At 30.4% G+C, this 16,478-nt stretch overlaps 1 protein-coding gene across 1 annotated transcript in view; it reads left to right on the plus strand.

The window, feature by feature from the left end:
• LOC142324725 (uncharacterized) overlaps positions 1 to 13,282 on the plus strand; it is a 33,011-nt gene extending 19,729 nt beyond the window's left edge. The window contains exons 6-9 of the mRNA XM_075365644.1: positions 2,429 to 2,484; positions 7,028 to 7,126; positions 8,100 to 8,265; positions 12,706 to 13,282. Coding sequence (XP_075221759.1) covers positions 2,429 to 2,484; positions 7,028 to 7,126; positions 8,100 to 8,265; positions 12,706 to 12,947 — 563 coding nt within the window. The 3' untranslated portion in view covers positions 12,948 to 13,282. The remainder of the gene's footprint in view (positions 1 to 2,428; positions 2,485 to 7,027; positions 7,127 to 8,099; positions 8,266 to 12,705) is intronic.
• The last annotated feature ends 3,196 nt before the right edge of the window (positions 13,283 to 16,478 follow it).

The following is a 16,478-nucleotide window of genomic DNA, read 5'->3' on the forward strand; positions in this document are numbered from 1 at the left end:
GTTAAGTTTTATTCTGTTTAGTTTTTAATAATAAAAGTTGATTTTTGTGTGTTTTTCATTGACTTTATTACATCATTTCTCTACAAGTTTTTGTAATTAAATCCACACATTTATTAGTCATTTAACAAAGTTATTGTACTTCAAACTTAAAAATGTTTTGCCACCAAATTTTTCTGTTTTACGTTGTATATCATGAAAACTACAGGAGATAGCAAAGGGTTTTCAGTCATATGTTTGTGTGAACTTCTTTTCCTTATTTGAAGCCCTAGAATATGTTCCCAAACAAATAACTTCCCATTCCTCCAGCATCATCCCATATTTTATACAACAAAGAACATTTTATTATTACTGCATTACTTTTTTTATATATATAAAACAATTGTGTGGGTGTGCGTGTGCCTGTGTGTATTTTATTTTTATTTTACCTACAATTTTTTATTTATTTTTCACCACTCGATGAGAGACAGTTTTTCAATATTTATATTATCTCTTTTCATTAAAATACACTGTCTATATAGTTGGTAAATGTTTTTAAACATTGTAAAACACAGAATTCTGCCCAGTGAAATGTCGATAATAAAGGGAGTATCATCATCTCATGTTACATTTGCTTAAAATAAATAATAAAATAACTTACATCTGGAACATGTGTAGATATTTAGGTATTAACGCCACCGCAGCTACAGCTTTATTTAAAAACAAAATAGTCAATCGGATTTCGGTGGAAAATGAACAGTCTCTTTATTAATTTTAATAAACGGTTATTTATATTTATTTATTTTATAAACATAATTTAACCTACCACTTGCTTCGCTCGCTAACCTTGACTAATTAGCACCGTCATTTTTTGAGTATATATTTAATAAATTCAGTAATTATTGCAATTATTTATTATTTAAATAATCAAAACACTCCTGTTAATTAGTCAAGGTTAGTGAGCGTAGGTTAAGTTTGGTTAAATTATATTTATAAAATAAATAAATATAAATAACCATTTATTAAAATTAATAAAGAGACTGTTTTGGATCTATGTTAAACTCTATATCGGTCCATTTTCCACCAAAATCCGATTGACTACTTGGTTTTTAAATAAAGCTGTAGCTGCGGTGGCGTTAATATGTAAGTACCCATGTGTATTACAATGATGTGTCCATTTAATTTTCCCATTACATCATAGATGCACATCTCTCAATTCCGTTGCATAAATAGTTATAATCGGTAATCGGCAGATATATTTTTTACTAAAATGCAATTTTGTATAATCTGTATATTTGTTGTCAGTGCCTTTAAAATATAATCTGGGCAGCAAAGAATGTTTCTTATTTATACTTATAAAACTCTAAGTAGTGGTATGATTAATACTATGGTCTGGAAATATCAAAAAAGGTAAATTGATTAGTGCCTGTCACCTATTACATGTAGGCCTTCAAATGTGGACAAGATTCTAAACGTATTATTTTATAAATTTTATTTTCACTTGAGTTTAATGATTATCAATTTTAAAAGATTGGTATTTTCAATAAATAAATAATGTTTTTGATCTCTGTTATGTTAAACCTGATTGTCTATATTCTTAATTTGATTTTTCTTTGTATTCTGATATTTGCCTATAATTAAAAAAGTTAATAGATCACAAATTTACTCCTACCTACTAGTATGCTAGTGACTTACTATTTTGTATTGTAATTATTGTATATACAGGAAAGTTTCATTTATTTTGATTTGGGCTCTACTAGAATACATAGTTTAAAACTGGTACATTGGTAAAAACTGATTTAAAAAATTAATAAGTAACGCAAATATAAATAAATGAATAAAATCATATTAAAAATCTTTGTCCTAGGTTTACAGGCGCTGTTGTACCAATCACTTAACTGTTGACTGATTTATAAAATTATTTTTTTTTCAGAAATGAATGGGATATACATTATATTTTTCTCCTTACAGGTAGTAGTGTAATAGATAAACTTATCTACCGGCATCTGTTTATTACAATTTCAAGAGAAGTAAATTTATTTTACTTTATTTTTTTTATGGTTATTTTGTGTTTATAATAAAAGTTTACATTGTAAATGATTTTAAGATCATTTAATTCTGATGACAGGAAGTTAAGAAATAATAATAGTTAAGCGACTCATCAAAGCTTGATGTTGAATATGTTTATTTTTCTAGTTAATGAGATGTAATTTCAGAGAAATAATGTAATAATATTTTAACCTCGTTTTATTTTTCAAGTACGATTCTTTTTTTTTTTAATAATTCCCCTTTATGAAAATGTAAGATTTTGGAACTTATCAAAATCTTTGATCAATTGATTGTTTATTTTTATAAAGGTAAAACTTACTTATTAATTAATAATTTAAAAGAATTGTTTTGAAAATGTTTATTTCACTCTTGCTTCATGTTATATTTTTGTTATTTTTTTAAGGTTTACAAGCTAATGGAACAGAAGAATCAGATGTTGATGCCACTGATGAATTAGATGTAAATACAGTTTTTTAACACTTTTATTTTTAAAGGATTTTTTTTAATGTTGCATATTAGAAAAGTATCAATTTTTATTAACTGCCACCTCCATGTACTTTTTATTTAAATTAAACAATTATTTAAATAATTAAAATATTGTTATTTAGTTATTATTAAATTATGTTTCTTTTATAATTTAAAAGAGAAAAAATAAATATTTAAGAATTAAATTATTATACAAGCCTGCGATGGTTCTATTTCTTAGTTTTTGATAATTGATTCTTTTGTATTTTTAGTGCTGAATCTGAAAATTTTCCATCATGTCGGGATTTTTTGCAAATTTCAAAATTTATAAAAATGTGATAAAATAAGATATTTTATAAAACATTTTCTTTATAACAAAGTAATATATTTACTGTTTTGGCTTATACTATGCATTCTTAGAGCTAAACAGTTGAGAGGTCTGAAGAGACTGGCAGGAGGGGTCATTGACCCCTAATTTCCAATGAAAATTGCCACAAAATAAGCCTATTTCTGTTAAAGTGCATTTTTTAATTAAATTATTTTTATTTATTTAATTATTTTTTGTGAGGTAGATCGTGCCTTTGGAACCCATTCCCCCACACATTATGGGTGGGTGACCCCCTCTTCACCCACCCATAATGTGTCAATTCCATGTGTCAAAAGTTTCTTTGGATGGCTTATACTCTGCTTCACGCTTCTCCTTCTATGTTCTCTATAGGATTCATCTTGTAACATTCAGCAATAGTCTGCTATCATTGTAATAGTCCATTTTCCTTGATACCTCCTTTTCATTTCATTCATGTCCAGATGAAATCTCTCTCCCATCTCTTTGCTAATGACACCCAAATTTTCAGGAAAATAGTCCACATGTGAATTTAGGAAGTGAACCTTCAAGCTCATGGAACAGCCTAAATTTTTTTGTACTTGCTGCATGCCAAAAAAGTGAATATATTGTATTAATTTATTTTAAAAAATATATATATATATTTCTATTTTATAGTATCACATTTTGCAATTTAACTAGTTACATATATTTAAATTTGTGATTTGTGAAAAATCCTGAAGAAAAAATGAAGGTTATTTTCAGATTCAGCACTAAAAATACAGCAGAGGGTTTCCTATGTTATAATTATCATAAGTTAAAAACTATTCCACAACCCAAATTTTGCCGGCTTGTATTATTGGTTTGTAGAATTTAAATGTAAATAAAATTGAAAAGCTCAGGTATCATGTTAACCCATTGGTTACTGAATTTTTAGATCTTTTTTTTGGCTTTCGACTTAATATTTTTTTACAACTATTCTTTTAATGCTATGTATATTATTACTAGAATAATGGAATGGAAATTAAAAAATGCTTTATTTACATTTTCGAATTGATGAAACCTCATACAAAATGACATTTTTAATCCTAAAATTTATGTTTTTTTTATAATATACAATTTTAATAATTTAATTCAGTTTAGTACTTATTGAAACAATTGTCTAAATGTAATGGTGCACAACACATTTTGTACTGACACTGTTTCTGAGAGTTTATTGTTACCTGCACAAACTCTATATTTTCTACATGGTTTCTATTTTGTTGTAGCTGGGATTTTTTCAATGAAATGACCCCATTGTTTGGCCTGTAAGTGTAATGTGTTGTCACCTGATGTGGACGGTCTTCCAACCCCACAATTGTGTTCAGGGAGTGTTACAGTTTCTAAAAGCTGTTCTGCTACATTTAGACAAAAATCAGTGAAGTTTTGCTTTTTACTAGTAGCTAGATTGTGAATGACTCATATAAACAAATTTCAAATAAAAAAAATAAAAAATTCTGTTTTTGCCTGTCTACACCACACGTAAATTGGTTGTAATAGTTACAATATTTGGTTTTAACACTACCTCTGGTTTGTGGTTTTTGCTTTTCCCTTTGTGGAACCACTTTCACAAAATCTGGACAATCGTGGAGGGAAGAAAGCATTACTACACCTTTTCTGTCTCCATGAGAAACACAAATTATTACAGAGTTGAAAATGTGATCTCACCTTTTTTCAATTTGGTCTTTAACATTTAAGCATAAATCTTTCCTATTTTTCTTTACAGTACCAACAGCAGATATACCGTGCCTTAAAAGTTTACCAAAAGGTTTGGGGAAGAATACCAATTGTCCATCATCAGAACCCGGCCTTCATTGAATAAATCATTAAATAATTATTGTAAAATTACTGATTCACTAACACTAAAATTCCTTACAGTAGCTTCTAAATTTTCTTTACCTATGTATATTTTAAAATTATATTAATATCTGTTTTCTGCGTCACACACTGTAAAAATCTTTATACCAAAACAGGCCCGTTTGGAAGGTTTGAATTAATTATAAGAAAGCCTCCCACAAAAAGCCATTAGGCTTTCATCAGTATATATTTTTATTTGGAGTATACATTTTTTTAAATTTATTTACTAAATAATCAATAATAGGCCTTACTTTATTGCATATCTGTCATATAATTAGAAGAAGATAAATAAAGATTTTTAGAAATAAGCTTGAATCTGTCTCTGGCCATTGTTTCAGAAAAAAATGGGCAATTATTTTGTGGGTTGTCCAGTAATTATTTAATTTTGATTTTTTTATACTGTGACAATAATAATAGGAGAAAAATAAGCTTTTAGTTCATCAGGAGTTACATTCATCCATTTATTTGTTATTATTTAGTCTAGCATAAGCGTTTGATTCCAAAACAACTTGTGCCAGAAAGTTTCATTTAAAAATTGATTACATCTAATTTTTTTAGTTATATTAGTGAGACAACTCATTATTATAGGATTGATTCCAACATTACCAGTAAATGGAATTCACAAACGTTATTTTTTTTCATGTTTCCACTCCCAACTGGATTTGTTTCCATTAGAAGAATCGTTTATTTCACTTCCATTATCACTACTATCTTCATTAATAGAACATTCACTAATTAGAACACTATCATTAACAGATTCATTCAAAAAATTATCTATAAACACATCAAAATGATCATATAATGGGCAAACGTGAGCAGAACGGTAAGCCTCACAGTTATAAAAGATTAGGTTATAAAATGATTGTACACAAGGGAAAACATTTCTGTGCATAGACTAAAGAATATATAGTAAATCAGTTTATACAACGAAATCTGTTTGTAGTTAAGAAATACATCTTTAATTATCAAGACTGGCAATGCCCATCTTCTGGCATATCAACTCACTAAGATTTAATACAGGCATTATCCATCCATCTTGCCAATGGGTTAAAAAAGTGATGTGTGGTTTTTATTTTAAATGTTTGTCACGATTCTGTGAGGATTGCCGTTGCTAAAATAAAATACACTCTGTAGTAATAATAAACTTTTTTATATATTAACACTTTTTATTTATTTATATGATTGTTTTTCTTCATAAAATGATATGAACTATAACCAAAAAGTAGGCATCGGAATGTACCGATCACTAGCGGAAAATCCTGATTCGTTAGTAATTAGTACAATTAAATTTCTAATGTTACTTTTGTTATATCAATTTTCATCATTCAAATAAAAATATTTTTACACAAGAGGTAATCAATTTTGGACAATTAATAATCCCATTCTGAGATGCTGCTTGCCAGGGCAACCCACCCAGAGGGCCTAGCTGTAGAGGCATGCTGTAGGCACGCCCTGCAGCTAGTACATTAATAAAGAGATGTTGAAGAGACTTCACATACCTTTATAATGTGCCCTTTTCTTTTGTTTCACTAATGTAATTGTTTTTAGTTTGCTTAAAAAAAAAACTTTTGTAAGCCCTGGAAAGCAATTTATATTAAAAGATTGATTGGAGTAAAAAATCATTTGTGATGAAGTACAAACTGCTCTTTTTTTAGCATTTTATTAAAATTGTTCATTTCATTAATAAAAAAATTCATCATTACAATACTTTTTTTTAACAGATTTTTCTGCACATCAGGATGTTTGTTATTGATGATTCTTGTGTCAAAACAACAACATCCTTTCCACACACTCTTTTTTTCTTTCAACACTTTTTCAGAAAATAAATATGCATAAACTTATTCATAACTAATTTTCACTATTAAAACTTAAACTAATTTATCAGAAGTTTCTTATTTGTTTCAAGTGGTAGTTATACTCTTATTAAAAAATGTATATTTCTCAATATATATGATTGTCAGTGAATTAGGTAAGAAGATTGTCAGTCAATTTGAGGTCAGTTCAGGATATAAATCTATATCATAATTACTCATGTCTAGTCAAAATTACTGAATTCAAGATCTTTTTTATAAGACTGATTGTGATGCAATGGGGTGTAGCAGAATAAAAATCAAACTTTTGTTTAATTCATTTAGCAAGGGTTAAGTTTAGCAAACACTTTCTTGTTTTATGATAGTGTAGGATTAGTTAAAATATATGATAGTGGAATTATTTAGTATTGCTCTCGTGTTTTCCACTCGTATGTCCTTCTGACTAAATTGATAAGGTTTTTGAATAATGATACAGATAAGAAGTTTAAAATAATTAAATTCATTTTAGGATGAAGATAATGAAGAACTTTATTGCCGAGCTTGTGATCAGTGGTTTACTACGCTTCATAACAAAAAAGAACATTTATATGGCCGGCAACATTTTCAGGTAATATTTGTAAAGTAGTTTTCTTATTAGATTCTGTTCATTCACTTTGTAGTATGATTTTGAAATTTAATGAAGTGTAATAAATCTCATCTCTTTCTTCTGTAATAGTATCCTAACAGTATTAGCTTCAGTGTATTATTAGGTATCAATAAAAGTATATGTTAAGCTCTTTTTATATTAGTTCTGTATATTGAATATGTATATACTTTATTGTTTTCATAATTAGCTAAACAAGTTTCTGTTTTAACTTTACCTTTTGACATTACATCTGTTAGTTTGTATGTATACAGCAGTTACTCGGCAGGATAGTGTATGTATAATAATCTTCTGTTTAAAAATGATGCTACATGCTATTTTTCTTAAATAGGGTTAATGCAGAGGTATAGTAGAGGGAAATTTAATTTTGAAACCATAACCACCACTTCATTCCTGATACCATCTACCATTTTCAGTCTCTGCCTCTCTCTCTCTCGGTATAAATAATATATCACTTTACATTTTACTGCATCTATAAGCCTAATGTTTGTCTCTGAAACAGAATTACTACTTATTGCATAGCATCATGCCTTTTACACAGTAGTGTTAAGTACTTCTAATTTCATTGGCTTTTAATAAACTCCTTTTTCCCCTTATATACATTATTTGCAAAAAAATAAAGATTAATTAAAAGGATCTCCTCAAAAATTATTAGTCACTGATGTCTGCTATCTCTGAGAATATTACTTACAAGATTACTTGGTGAAGTTTCCATAATCAATTATGATGGTCAATTTTGTTCAGTACTTTATTTAAATTTTCATTTTATTAATTCAATTTCATTATAGACTTGATTGTTAAATTCAGTACAAAATGACTAAGGTTTATCATCATTCATAGAACTATTAGTTTTAATTATATTTTTTTCATATAAGAGTTACTGTTTATAAAGATAATTGAAGTTTTTATGACTGAAATATTTTGTCCTTTTTTGCAGTCCATATCACAGTTAGATCAACATTCCAGTAGAGATGGTAGCAGCTGTTATTCGTTTGATGAATCTAGTTTGGATGGTGTACCAGTGATGATACAGCCTTTGCGTTCATCATCAGAACCAGCATCTGTTACTGATGCTATTAGCAATGTCTTCCACCTAGCTGCTGGTAACAGACATTATTTCAAAATATTATTTTAATATAAATTTTACATTAATCATTAATATTTTGTGTTTTCTGTTTGTGTTAAACAAAATTTATTCAAAAAACCTAGCTGGTATTATTTCTTTTATAGTGTTGAAGTATTGTTTATGTGAAAATCTTTCTAATTTTAGCTTATACACATCTGCTTGTTTTATTATTTTCACTCTTAAATTTGCTAATGGGTTGATCTGATGGGTCATAGTGACAGTTTATCACAGTCCTACTAAGCCTTCTCTCTCTATTATTTTGACATTAGGTTTATAGCAGACTTGTAATCCAGTAATTGATCGTACTTTAAGATGGTGCTGTTAATTAACTAGATTTAATTAGTTCTTTTTTTTGTCAGAGGAGGGGAAACTTTTATAGATATCATGTAGTCTCATACTCCATAATAGTGTGGGACTGTCCCTTGCAGGTCTGTCCACTAAAACCCCTCCTCCTCTACAGCATGGGATGCCGGGCCAACCTTATGGTATTATCACAGTACCCCATGTTTTTTGTCTTCATTTGTATGTCCATTGGCGACCCATGCTTCAAGCTTGACAGCCCTGTGCAAGCAGCTAAAAGTTGCATAGGCTGCCTGTCTTAGTTGGACCAAACTGGGCCTCCATACAGTACTTTTAAGGGCGACAGATTTAACAAGACCCTCAGCTTTAATATGCGGGAACCCCCCTTCCGCAATTTTGGCCAGTATTTTTGGCTTTGACCAACATTTCTGCATGCCCCCTGAATTGGTTGCATTCATGTCTATCCACATCCTGGGGTATTTCAATGCAGGGGTAGGGTGGACTACCATGGTACCAATTTTACGAAATTAGGGTCAGCTTACGTGACACTACCCGACACTATGACCACTTGGGTTTTCTCTGGCAAAAGCTGAAGCTGATCTTGAAAGAAAAGGCATGAAGCAATCTTTATTGCCTCTTTTCCAGTGTTCGTCAATGCTCGTTCTGACTTTGCTGTCACCTCGGGTGACAAGCTGTCAGTGAATCTGATAAGGGCTGCCCCAGTGAGAACCTATTGGGACAGTTCAGTACATGAGAGAATTACCGGCAAGGTACCAGAAACCTTGATAACAGTGGCGCTGATAGGCAGTGGGTCTGCTGTCCACATCGCAGACCCACTGCCTATCAGTGGCCTTTTTCCCATCTTTGCTCTCTTTTTTTATTTTTCCCAGAAGTTGGCTTTTTCCCATCTTGCGATCTGTGAGACAAATTCATAGACCCTCTGGCTTCTGTTTGTATTGATTTGGAGGACTTCTATTTTATACTTTTATGGCAGTCTTTATTACCAGTCCTGTGGCTGGTAGCTTCACAGGCTGTGCATCTTTGTGCTTTGCACTCGGACCTTTTGTGGCTGACCTTGCCAAAGTTGAAACAAAGCACCTAGTGGTCAGGGTGCTTGCACTTAGAGGGAAATGGCCTGCATCCCAGCATCTAAAACAATTGTTCTTCCTTCCATCTGGCAACACAGCAGCTGATTCACCCAACTTAGATACTACACAGAGCAGGAAGCTTACAATCAGCATTCACGAACAACGCCACAGGATATTGCCAACAAACAACAACAACGCTTTCTGGCCTGAGGGACATAACCAACTCGGTGCAACACAACTATGATGCCAAATTATCATTCAGTTCAACATGCGATTGTTGACAATAGCTAGTTCGCAAAGCTGTGAATATTTTCTATGGGTTGGGCCACACAAATGGAAAATTTTCTTTATAATGTTGACAAGACTGTGTTTGTATAAATATATCTTTACATGTACCACTGCATACAGCCATATTATTGCCATTGGTTTACATGGAGTGCTGGAGTAATATATAGTGTGCTTTCCCTGTAAAATCATTTGAAAATGGTGATTGCATCCAAGTCAATCATATTGAGTTTACTGATGCTTTAATCTGTCTTGTCATGATTGTTTCTCATATCCCATATCCCTATGATAAATAGTGGGCTAGGAATTTTGAAGAAAAATCTCAGCCCCAAAAGAAAAAACCTCGTGGTAAGTCAAGAACAGTATTTGCATTGTTGCAAATGTTAAAGCCCAATATGATTGGGCTGAAATCATTAAAATTGCTTTATGTGTCACATGCAAACATAACAATATTGTCAAATGATTTGAAGTTCAACCAATATAAATTGCAGTTTGTTAAAGAATTGGAGCTTCATAACTTAAGAAATTTTGCAAATCTTTGTGAATTAGTTTTAAGTAAGACTGAAATTAACCAAACTTTTCTTCTTAATCTATACATGCCAGATTAAGCAAAGTTTATTTAAATTCTTTTGTAAAAAAAAAAATTCCAATACTGAGAGTTAGAAAATTGAAAGTAACTTTTCTACATAGAAGAGTTAGTTATTTGGTGTTGTCTTATTCCAGCGAATTGTTAGACCATTTTTCTTTGAAAAGAGAATGTTCATACAACTGTTTTGATCATATTGATACAAGGGACATTCAATAAGTAACAAGACAAACTGATGTAGTGAAAAAATAAATTATTCAATGACAATGAAACTAATTTTCAACATAATCTTCGGCAACATTTAAACAATTGTTCCCACCATTCTGTGAGTTTTCTGTTTCCTGCAGTGTAGTAGTCTATCCTGTTATTCGAACCATTCATGTTGCTTTTTTGACCACTTCATTGTCATCAAGCTTCTTGCTGTGTAAAAAGTCTTTGAGCAATCCAAAAAATGAAAATTGGACGGGACAAGGTTGAGCTGTAAGGAGGATGTGGCAACACCTCCCAGCCCAACTTCTCGAGCGTTTCTCTCATTCTCTGAGTGAGTTGGGGGCATGCATTGTCGTTCAAGAGAATCATACCGTTTGAGAAAGCGCCCTGATGGTTTTTCTTTATTACTGGGCTCACTTTCAGTTGGAGCATGTTAGAATAGTACTTGCTGTTGACGGTACATTGTTCTTCTAAATAGTGACTAAAAATTGGGCCTGTGAGTCCCAAAAGACCATAAACATCACTTTACCACCAGCTGATGCGTGAGTTTTGAATTTTTTTTTGTGGGTGAATCCAGATGTTTCCACTCAAGCCTCTGCCATTTGGATATGGACTCAAAATGGTGTGTCCACATTTCATCGCAGGTTATTTACTATCTAGAAAGTGATTACCTTACATTTCAAACCGTTTTTTGAGCTCAGAACAAATGTGAATCCAGGTATGGCTTGAGTTTGTATGGGCAAACTCAATTTGTATGGGCTTGGGTTTGTCTGTATGGGCTTGAGTTAGCTGTCTTGGAACGCATCTTGAACACGTTTTGCAATAATTCAGCACTTCATGAATGATTAAATGCACGGTTACAACACTAAGTTTGTGTAATGCTAAACTAGCAATATGAGAAATTTTACTCTCCTGTTTTCACAAATAAGATCATTCATGCGGTTTTGCAGCAGGATAATCGTAACTGCAATTGGTCCTCTAGAGCAATTGAGATCAGTCACACTTGTTCTGTCCAAATTAAACTGTTTCATCCACTTATACACGTACTGCAGTTTAAACACTTTTCCCTATACTGTTTCAAATTTCTGCCAGTTTCACACCTGATAGTGAAAATCTTATCACTGAACTTTGCTCTTCTGGCATACACATTTCAAGTAGAGCTGATATTCTGAAATCAACAAAAGAGGTTATTTTAAGTTAATTATGATCGAACAACAGATTAAGTGTGTTCCAAGGTTGCCAATTTGACCCTCAAAAAATTTCATTGATATTGAATGAACTGTTTTTTCTCCAAATCAATTTGTCTCATTAATTATTGAACATCTGTTGTATATTCAAAGTTCAATATGTATAAATATTATCAAAACATTTTTACTAATCAATTAATAAGAAGATTTAGTGGCTCACATTGGTTTCAACAAGTTGATGCTCGAATCATGTTGTTGCTGTGCAGCAACAACAGAGATTGGGAATTATGTTATCTCATGAAACGAAGACATTCCTTGGCAAGTAGCCTGATCTATAGATTTAGTTATATGCGATAATTTTTATAAAGATTTTTTGAAAAGTAATAGAACCTGCATCATTAAATCTCAAAGTATTGATGAAATTAAAAGGAACATTAGTGAAGAGATCATTAACATTACAGTTAAAATGTTGCAGAAGGTTGTGAGAAACTCGCCAATAGGCTGCAAGAATTCATACTCACAAGAGATAGACATTTGAAGAATGTTATTTTTGAGATTTAATGTTTATTAGGTAATTTGTAAATGTCATATTGTTCTTAAATCTGAAGAAAATAAATTAATTTTTCCCATTTCTTTGACTACTTTGTATAATGATATAATTACTATTATTACTTAGATGGATCCCTAAAACAGTCAGATTGTTAAAATGAATTGGTTTCTTTTCTTTCTTTTTTTATTGCTACTGTTTTTTTTTTTTACAGTGCGTGAAAAAGAAATAAAATTCCTACAGAAAAGACTGGCTAAAACATTAAGTGAAAGAACTTCAATGATGCTTCAATTACAAGAATTGAAACAATTGGAAAGTGCATTAAAGAAGACTTTATTGAAATCCAAAGAAGAAAAAGAAAAAATAGAGCAACAAATTTGTAATCTGTGGGATGTGCCTTCATTGTTTGTTAGATGTCAAGATTATTTATTGGAAGATCAGTTAGAGATCGAGTGATATTATAATTTGTTTATAATAACTTAGAAATTATTTAACACTGTGCTGTAAAGAAATGAAAAATGATGAAGACTGCTGTACAAAAAAATTTGATTATTAGAAGAAAAAAATGGATAAAGAGTTAATTATTAGTACTATTTACTGGTTAATTAATTATTTTATAGCAGTTAAAGATAATTTTTTTTTATAATTGTAAAAGAAAGTCTTTTTTTGTATCATAGTTTCTTATTGCACTGTAATTTGGTTTTTTTTATGTTCATTTGTATTTTTATAGCTTCCTTGTACAGATTTATTAAAAAAAATCAATCTTTTTTATTCTTATTTTGAGTACGTATTAATAAATAATATACCTGTATCTATACTTTCTAAACTGAATTTGTGTGTTTATAGTTTAATTTTTGTAGGCATTTTATTTAATTGATCTCTGAATTTAGTTTGTTGAATAAATAAATAAATAAATAATGTTATGTGAAGTAATACATCATACAACATTGTATTTGTATAAGCAGACTTTTTTAAAAATATAGCTGTTATGCTATAACATTCTTTTTGATGGTCTTTTAGTAGAAATGAACTTGTAAATTTAATTTACATGTTTAATTACATATTTTTTTTAATTTATTTCTTATTTAACTGCACTTCCTCTGCTATTTTTATATTTTATTAAATAACATATAGTGAAACCTGGGTTACTAGGATCTCAAGGTACCTATCATTTTTTCTCACTTAGGAGGTTTTCCATATACCCAGTTTCCCAAACAGCCAGGTTTAAAGTAACTGTTGTCCCATATACAGCAGGCCACACTAAGAGAGGTCGAAATGAACCTTTTTTTTCATTTAGAGAGGTAAAAATGTTCAGTAAAAATGCATATTTTATGTACGTAATGCAAATGTATACTTTTATTCTTTTTATGAATTTAAACTATACAAAACTTCCAGTTTGAAAATATCTATTAATTTAGTTTATATTTTGCTGCTACTTGCCGTAAGGTGTTTTTCAGTATTATAAATTGACCAAATATGCTTGCATTACCAATATTTGACATTTCAAAATACTTTTTAAGTCTATAATGCTTTTTCTGTGTCATGCTTTGATACTCTTCCTGAACACTCCTCAGAACTCTCCTCTTCTTCAATTTCGAAGAGGAGGAAGAGCATGCAGAAACAATGTTATCTTAAGTTAGCTTCTCTGAAACTAATAATTTGTCATTGTTACGCACAAAATCTTCAAAAGTTGGTGGCTGGTCATTTTCGTTGCTACTAATAATCTGGTCCCATTCTTCAAGGGACATTCCATAGTTCTCTTCTTCCTCTTGTAAGCCTTCATGTTCAAAAATTTCTTTCGCCTAGAATTCTGATTTTTTAAAGCAATTTGCAATGGTGGATTTGCTCACAGAAAACCAAGCTTTTCTCGCAAATCTCATGGCCTGGAGGATATAGATTTCAGAGCTATTATTCTTTTCTATAGATTTTAGAACAAGCTGTACAATTTGTTTTCTAGAGTAATTTGACTTAGAGTTTCACTTGGAAGTTATTGATAATACCTTGAAACATTGGCTGCAATTTACTTATATTACCAGGTAAATACAATAGTTTAACGTGGTCAGAATCAGTTACATATTGTGGACTGTGGAATTATTGACAAATAAAACAAGTTTTTGTTTCTGCACCTCCATTTTGGTATTCACTCTTTTTAACCAATCTGCGAAGATATCTGATGTAATCCAGGCCTTTTTTGTTATTTTGATAATTAACAGGTAAAATTCTGATACCTTTGAGTCATCTTGGATTTTTAGATTTCCCAGTTAAAAGAAGTGGCAGCTTTTCTGTTCCTGACATATTAGCACACAAAAGTACAGCGATCTGATCTTTCACCTCCCTTCAACACATTGAGAACGAATTTTCTCCTTGTTTTGAATTATTTTGTAGAGGGTAGACTTCGATACATTAAAAACTCTGTACACAGTCCGTTAACACTACTTTCAACTATTATAAACGGACAATAGCTTTAGTTTATCTGCGGCTGTCAATGAATTATACTTTTGTTTTAACATTTTGAGCACTTTTATTCATTTGTTTATCATTCAAAACCTTAGAGCAATGTAAAACTAAATGGGTTCGAAAGAAATTTGAATAAATTTGTAAACAAACCTGTTCAGACCAATATTCAAAATGACAAATTATTAATAATTGTCTTATACAGGCTGTTAAGCTAAATGGTCCCAGTTATAGAGGTAAAAATCTAAAAAAATCTCAAAAACAATATCTCAGATAAAAGGGTTTAATTATTCCCAGTAATAGAGTTATTTTGATGCAAAAGTGTTCTCATTGTGAATCTCAGTAGTAGAGGTTTCTCACTTAACCAGGTTTCACTGTAATATCTTTCTGTACAGAGAAAATATGTTTCATTCAATATATGTCTTAATTCAAAGATAAAAATCGTCATTTTCAGTATCTGGTTTCTATTACTTTGTTTTATTAATAATTGAGAATAGTGATTTTTAGAAGTGACCTTTAACCTTTGAAGTAAAATTTATTAATAAGCTCTATTGAATCTGTATAGCTGGAGATTGTTTTATTTAATTGTATGTGAAATATGTAAAGTCGAAGTGGAAGAAACATGTCTAAAATAAATATACATGGTTATATATTTAATGTAGATATAATTTCTAGAATGTATTTATGAATTATACTTGTTTCGTGGTAGAAATAAGATACAGTTGAGCACATTTAACGTAAATTGGTTAGTAGACAATTATTTTTATTAAGTGATAATATTATATTGATATAATAATATTTTTCAAGTAATAATATTACCTTAGTATTATATAGAGATAGAACAAATCATTGTAGTGGATTTGTTCAGGACTTGTGCCATTTTGTTTTTGCTTGGGTCATCTCATGTTTCAGATTGATTTTACTGAGAGTAAGCGGTAAGAGTAAGTTTTATTAAGATGGACCAGGACACCTTGACAAACCGTTATTGCTGTCAGCAGAATCTCACTGTCCATTGGATGTGTTGACCGCATGTTGGATTTGGGTTTGCAGTAGGATTTGCTGGTTGATCAACAGTAATGAACCTTTTTCTTTGGGTCACACTGACATTCATAGCAAGAAGGTATTATTGTGTGTTACAAATGTGATAGGCTAGTGCTGCAATTATGAGATTTTTTTATTAGAAGAGAGGGTTGCACTTAATCCACTTTAAACAAAATTTTAGTAATCCTGTTACGATGTATAGCAGCTGACATATGATTTAGCCCTCAATACTTATATTTTGTATGTCATATTCTTACTGTAGCCTGTAAAGAAGCTCCACCAGGTGGTCAGTGAAAAGATTTTCACTGGATTCTGTATTTAACCTCAAAGTTAATGAGCTATCTGAGATTTTAAAAAATTACAACTTTTGTAAAACTGTATTTTATTATATTTCTTTTTCTTTAATGTTTTTTTAATAAATATTTTTACTTTTATAATAATTTTTCTTTTATTGCTACTATAATTTTCGAGTAACTACGCTATATAATTGTT

This window comes from Lycorma delicatula, chromosome 5 (genome assembly GCF_047948215.1).
Source record: "Lycorma delicatula isolate Av1 chromosome 5, ASM4794821v1, whole genome shotgun sequence".
NCBI classification, from domain to species: Eukaryota; Metazoa; Arthropoda; class Insecta; order Hemiptera; family Fulgoridae; genus Lycorma; species Lycorma delicatula.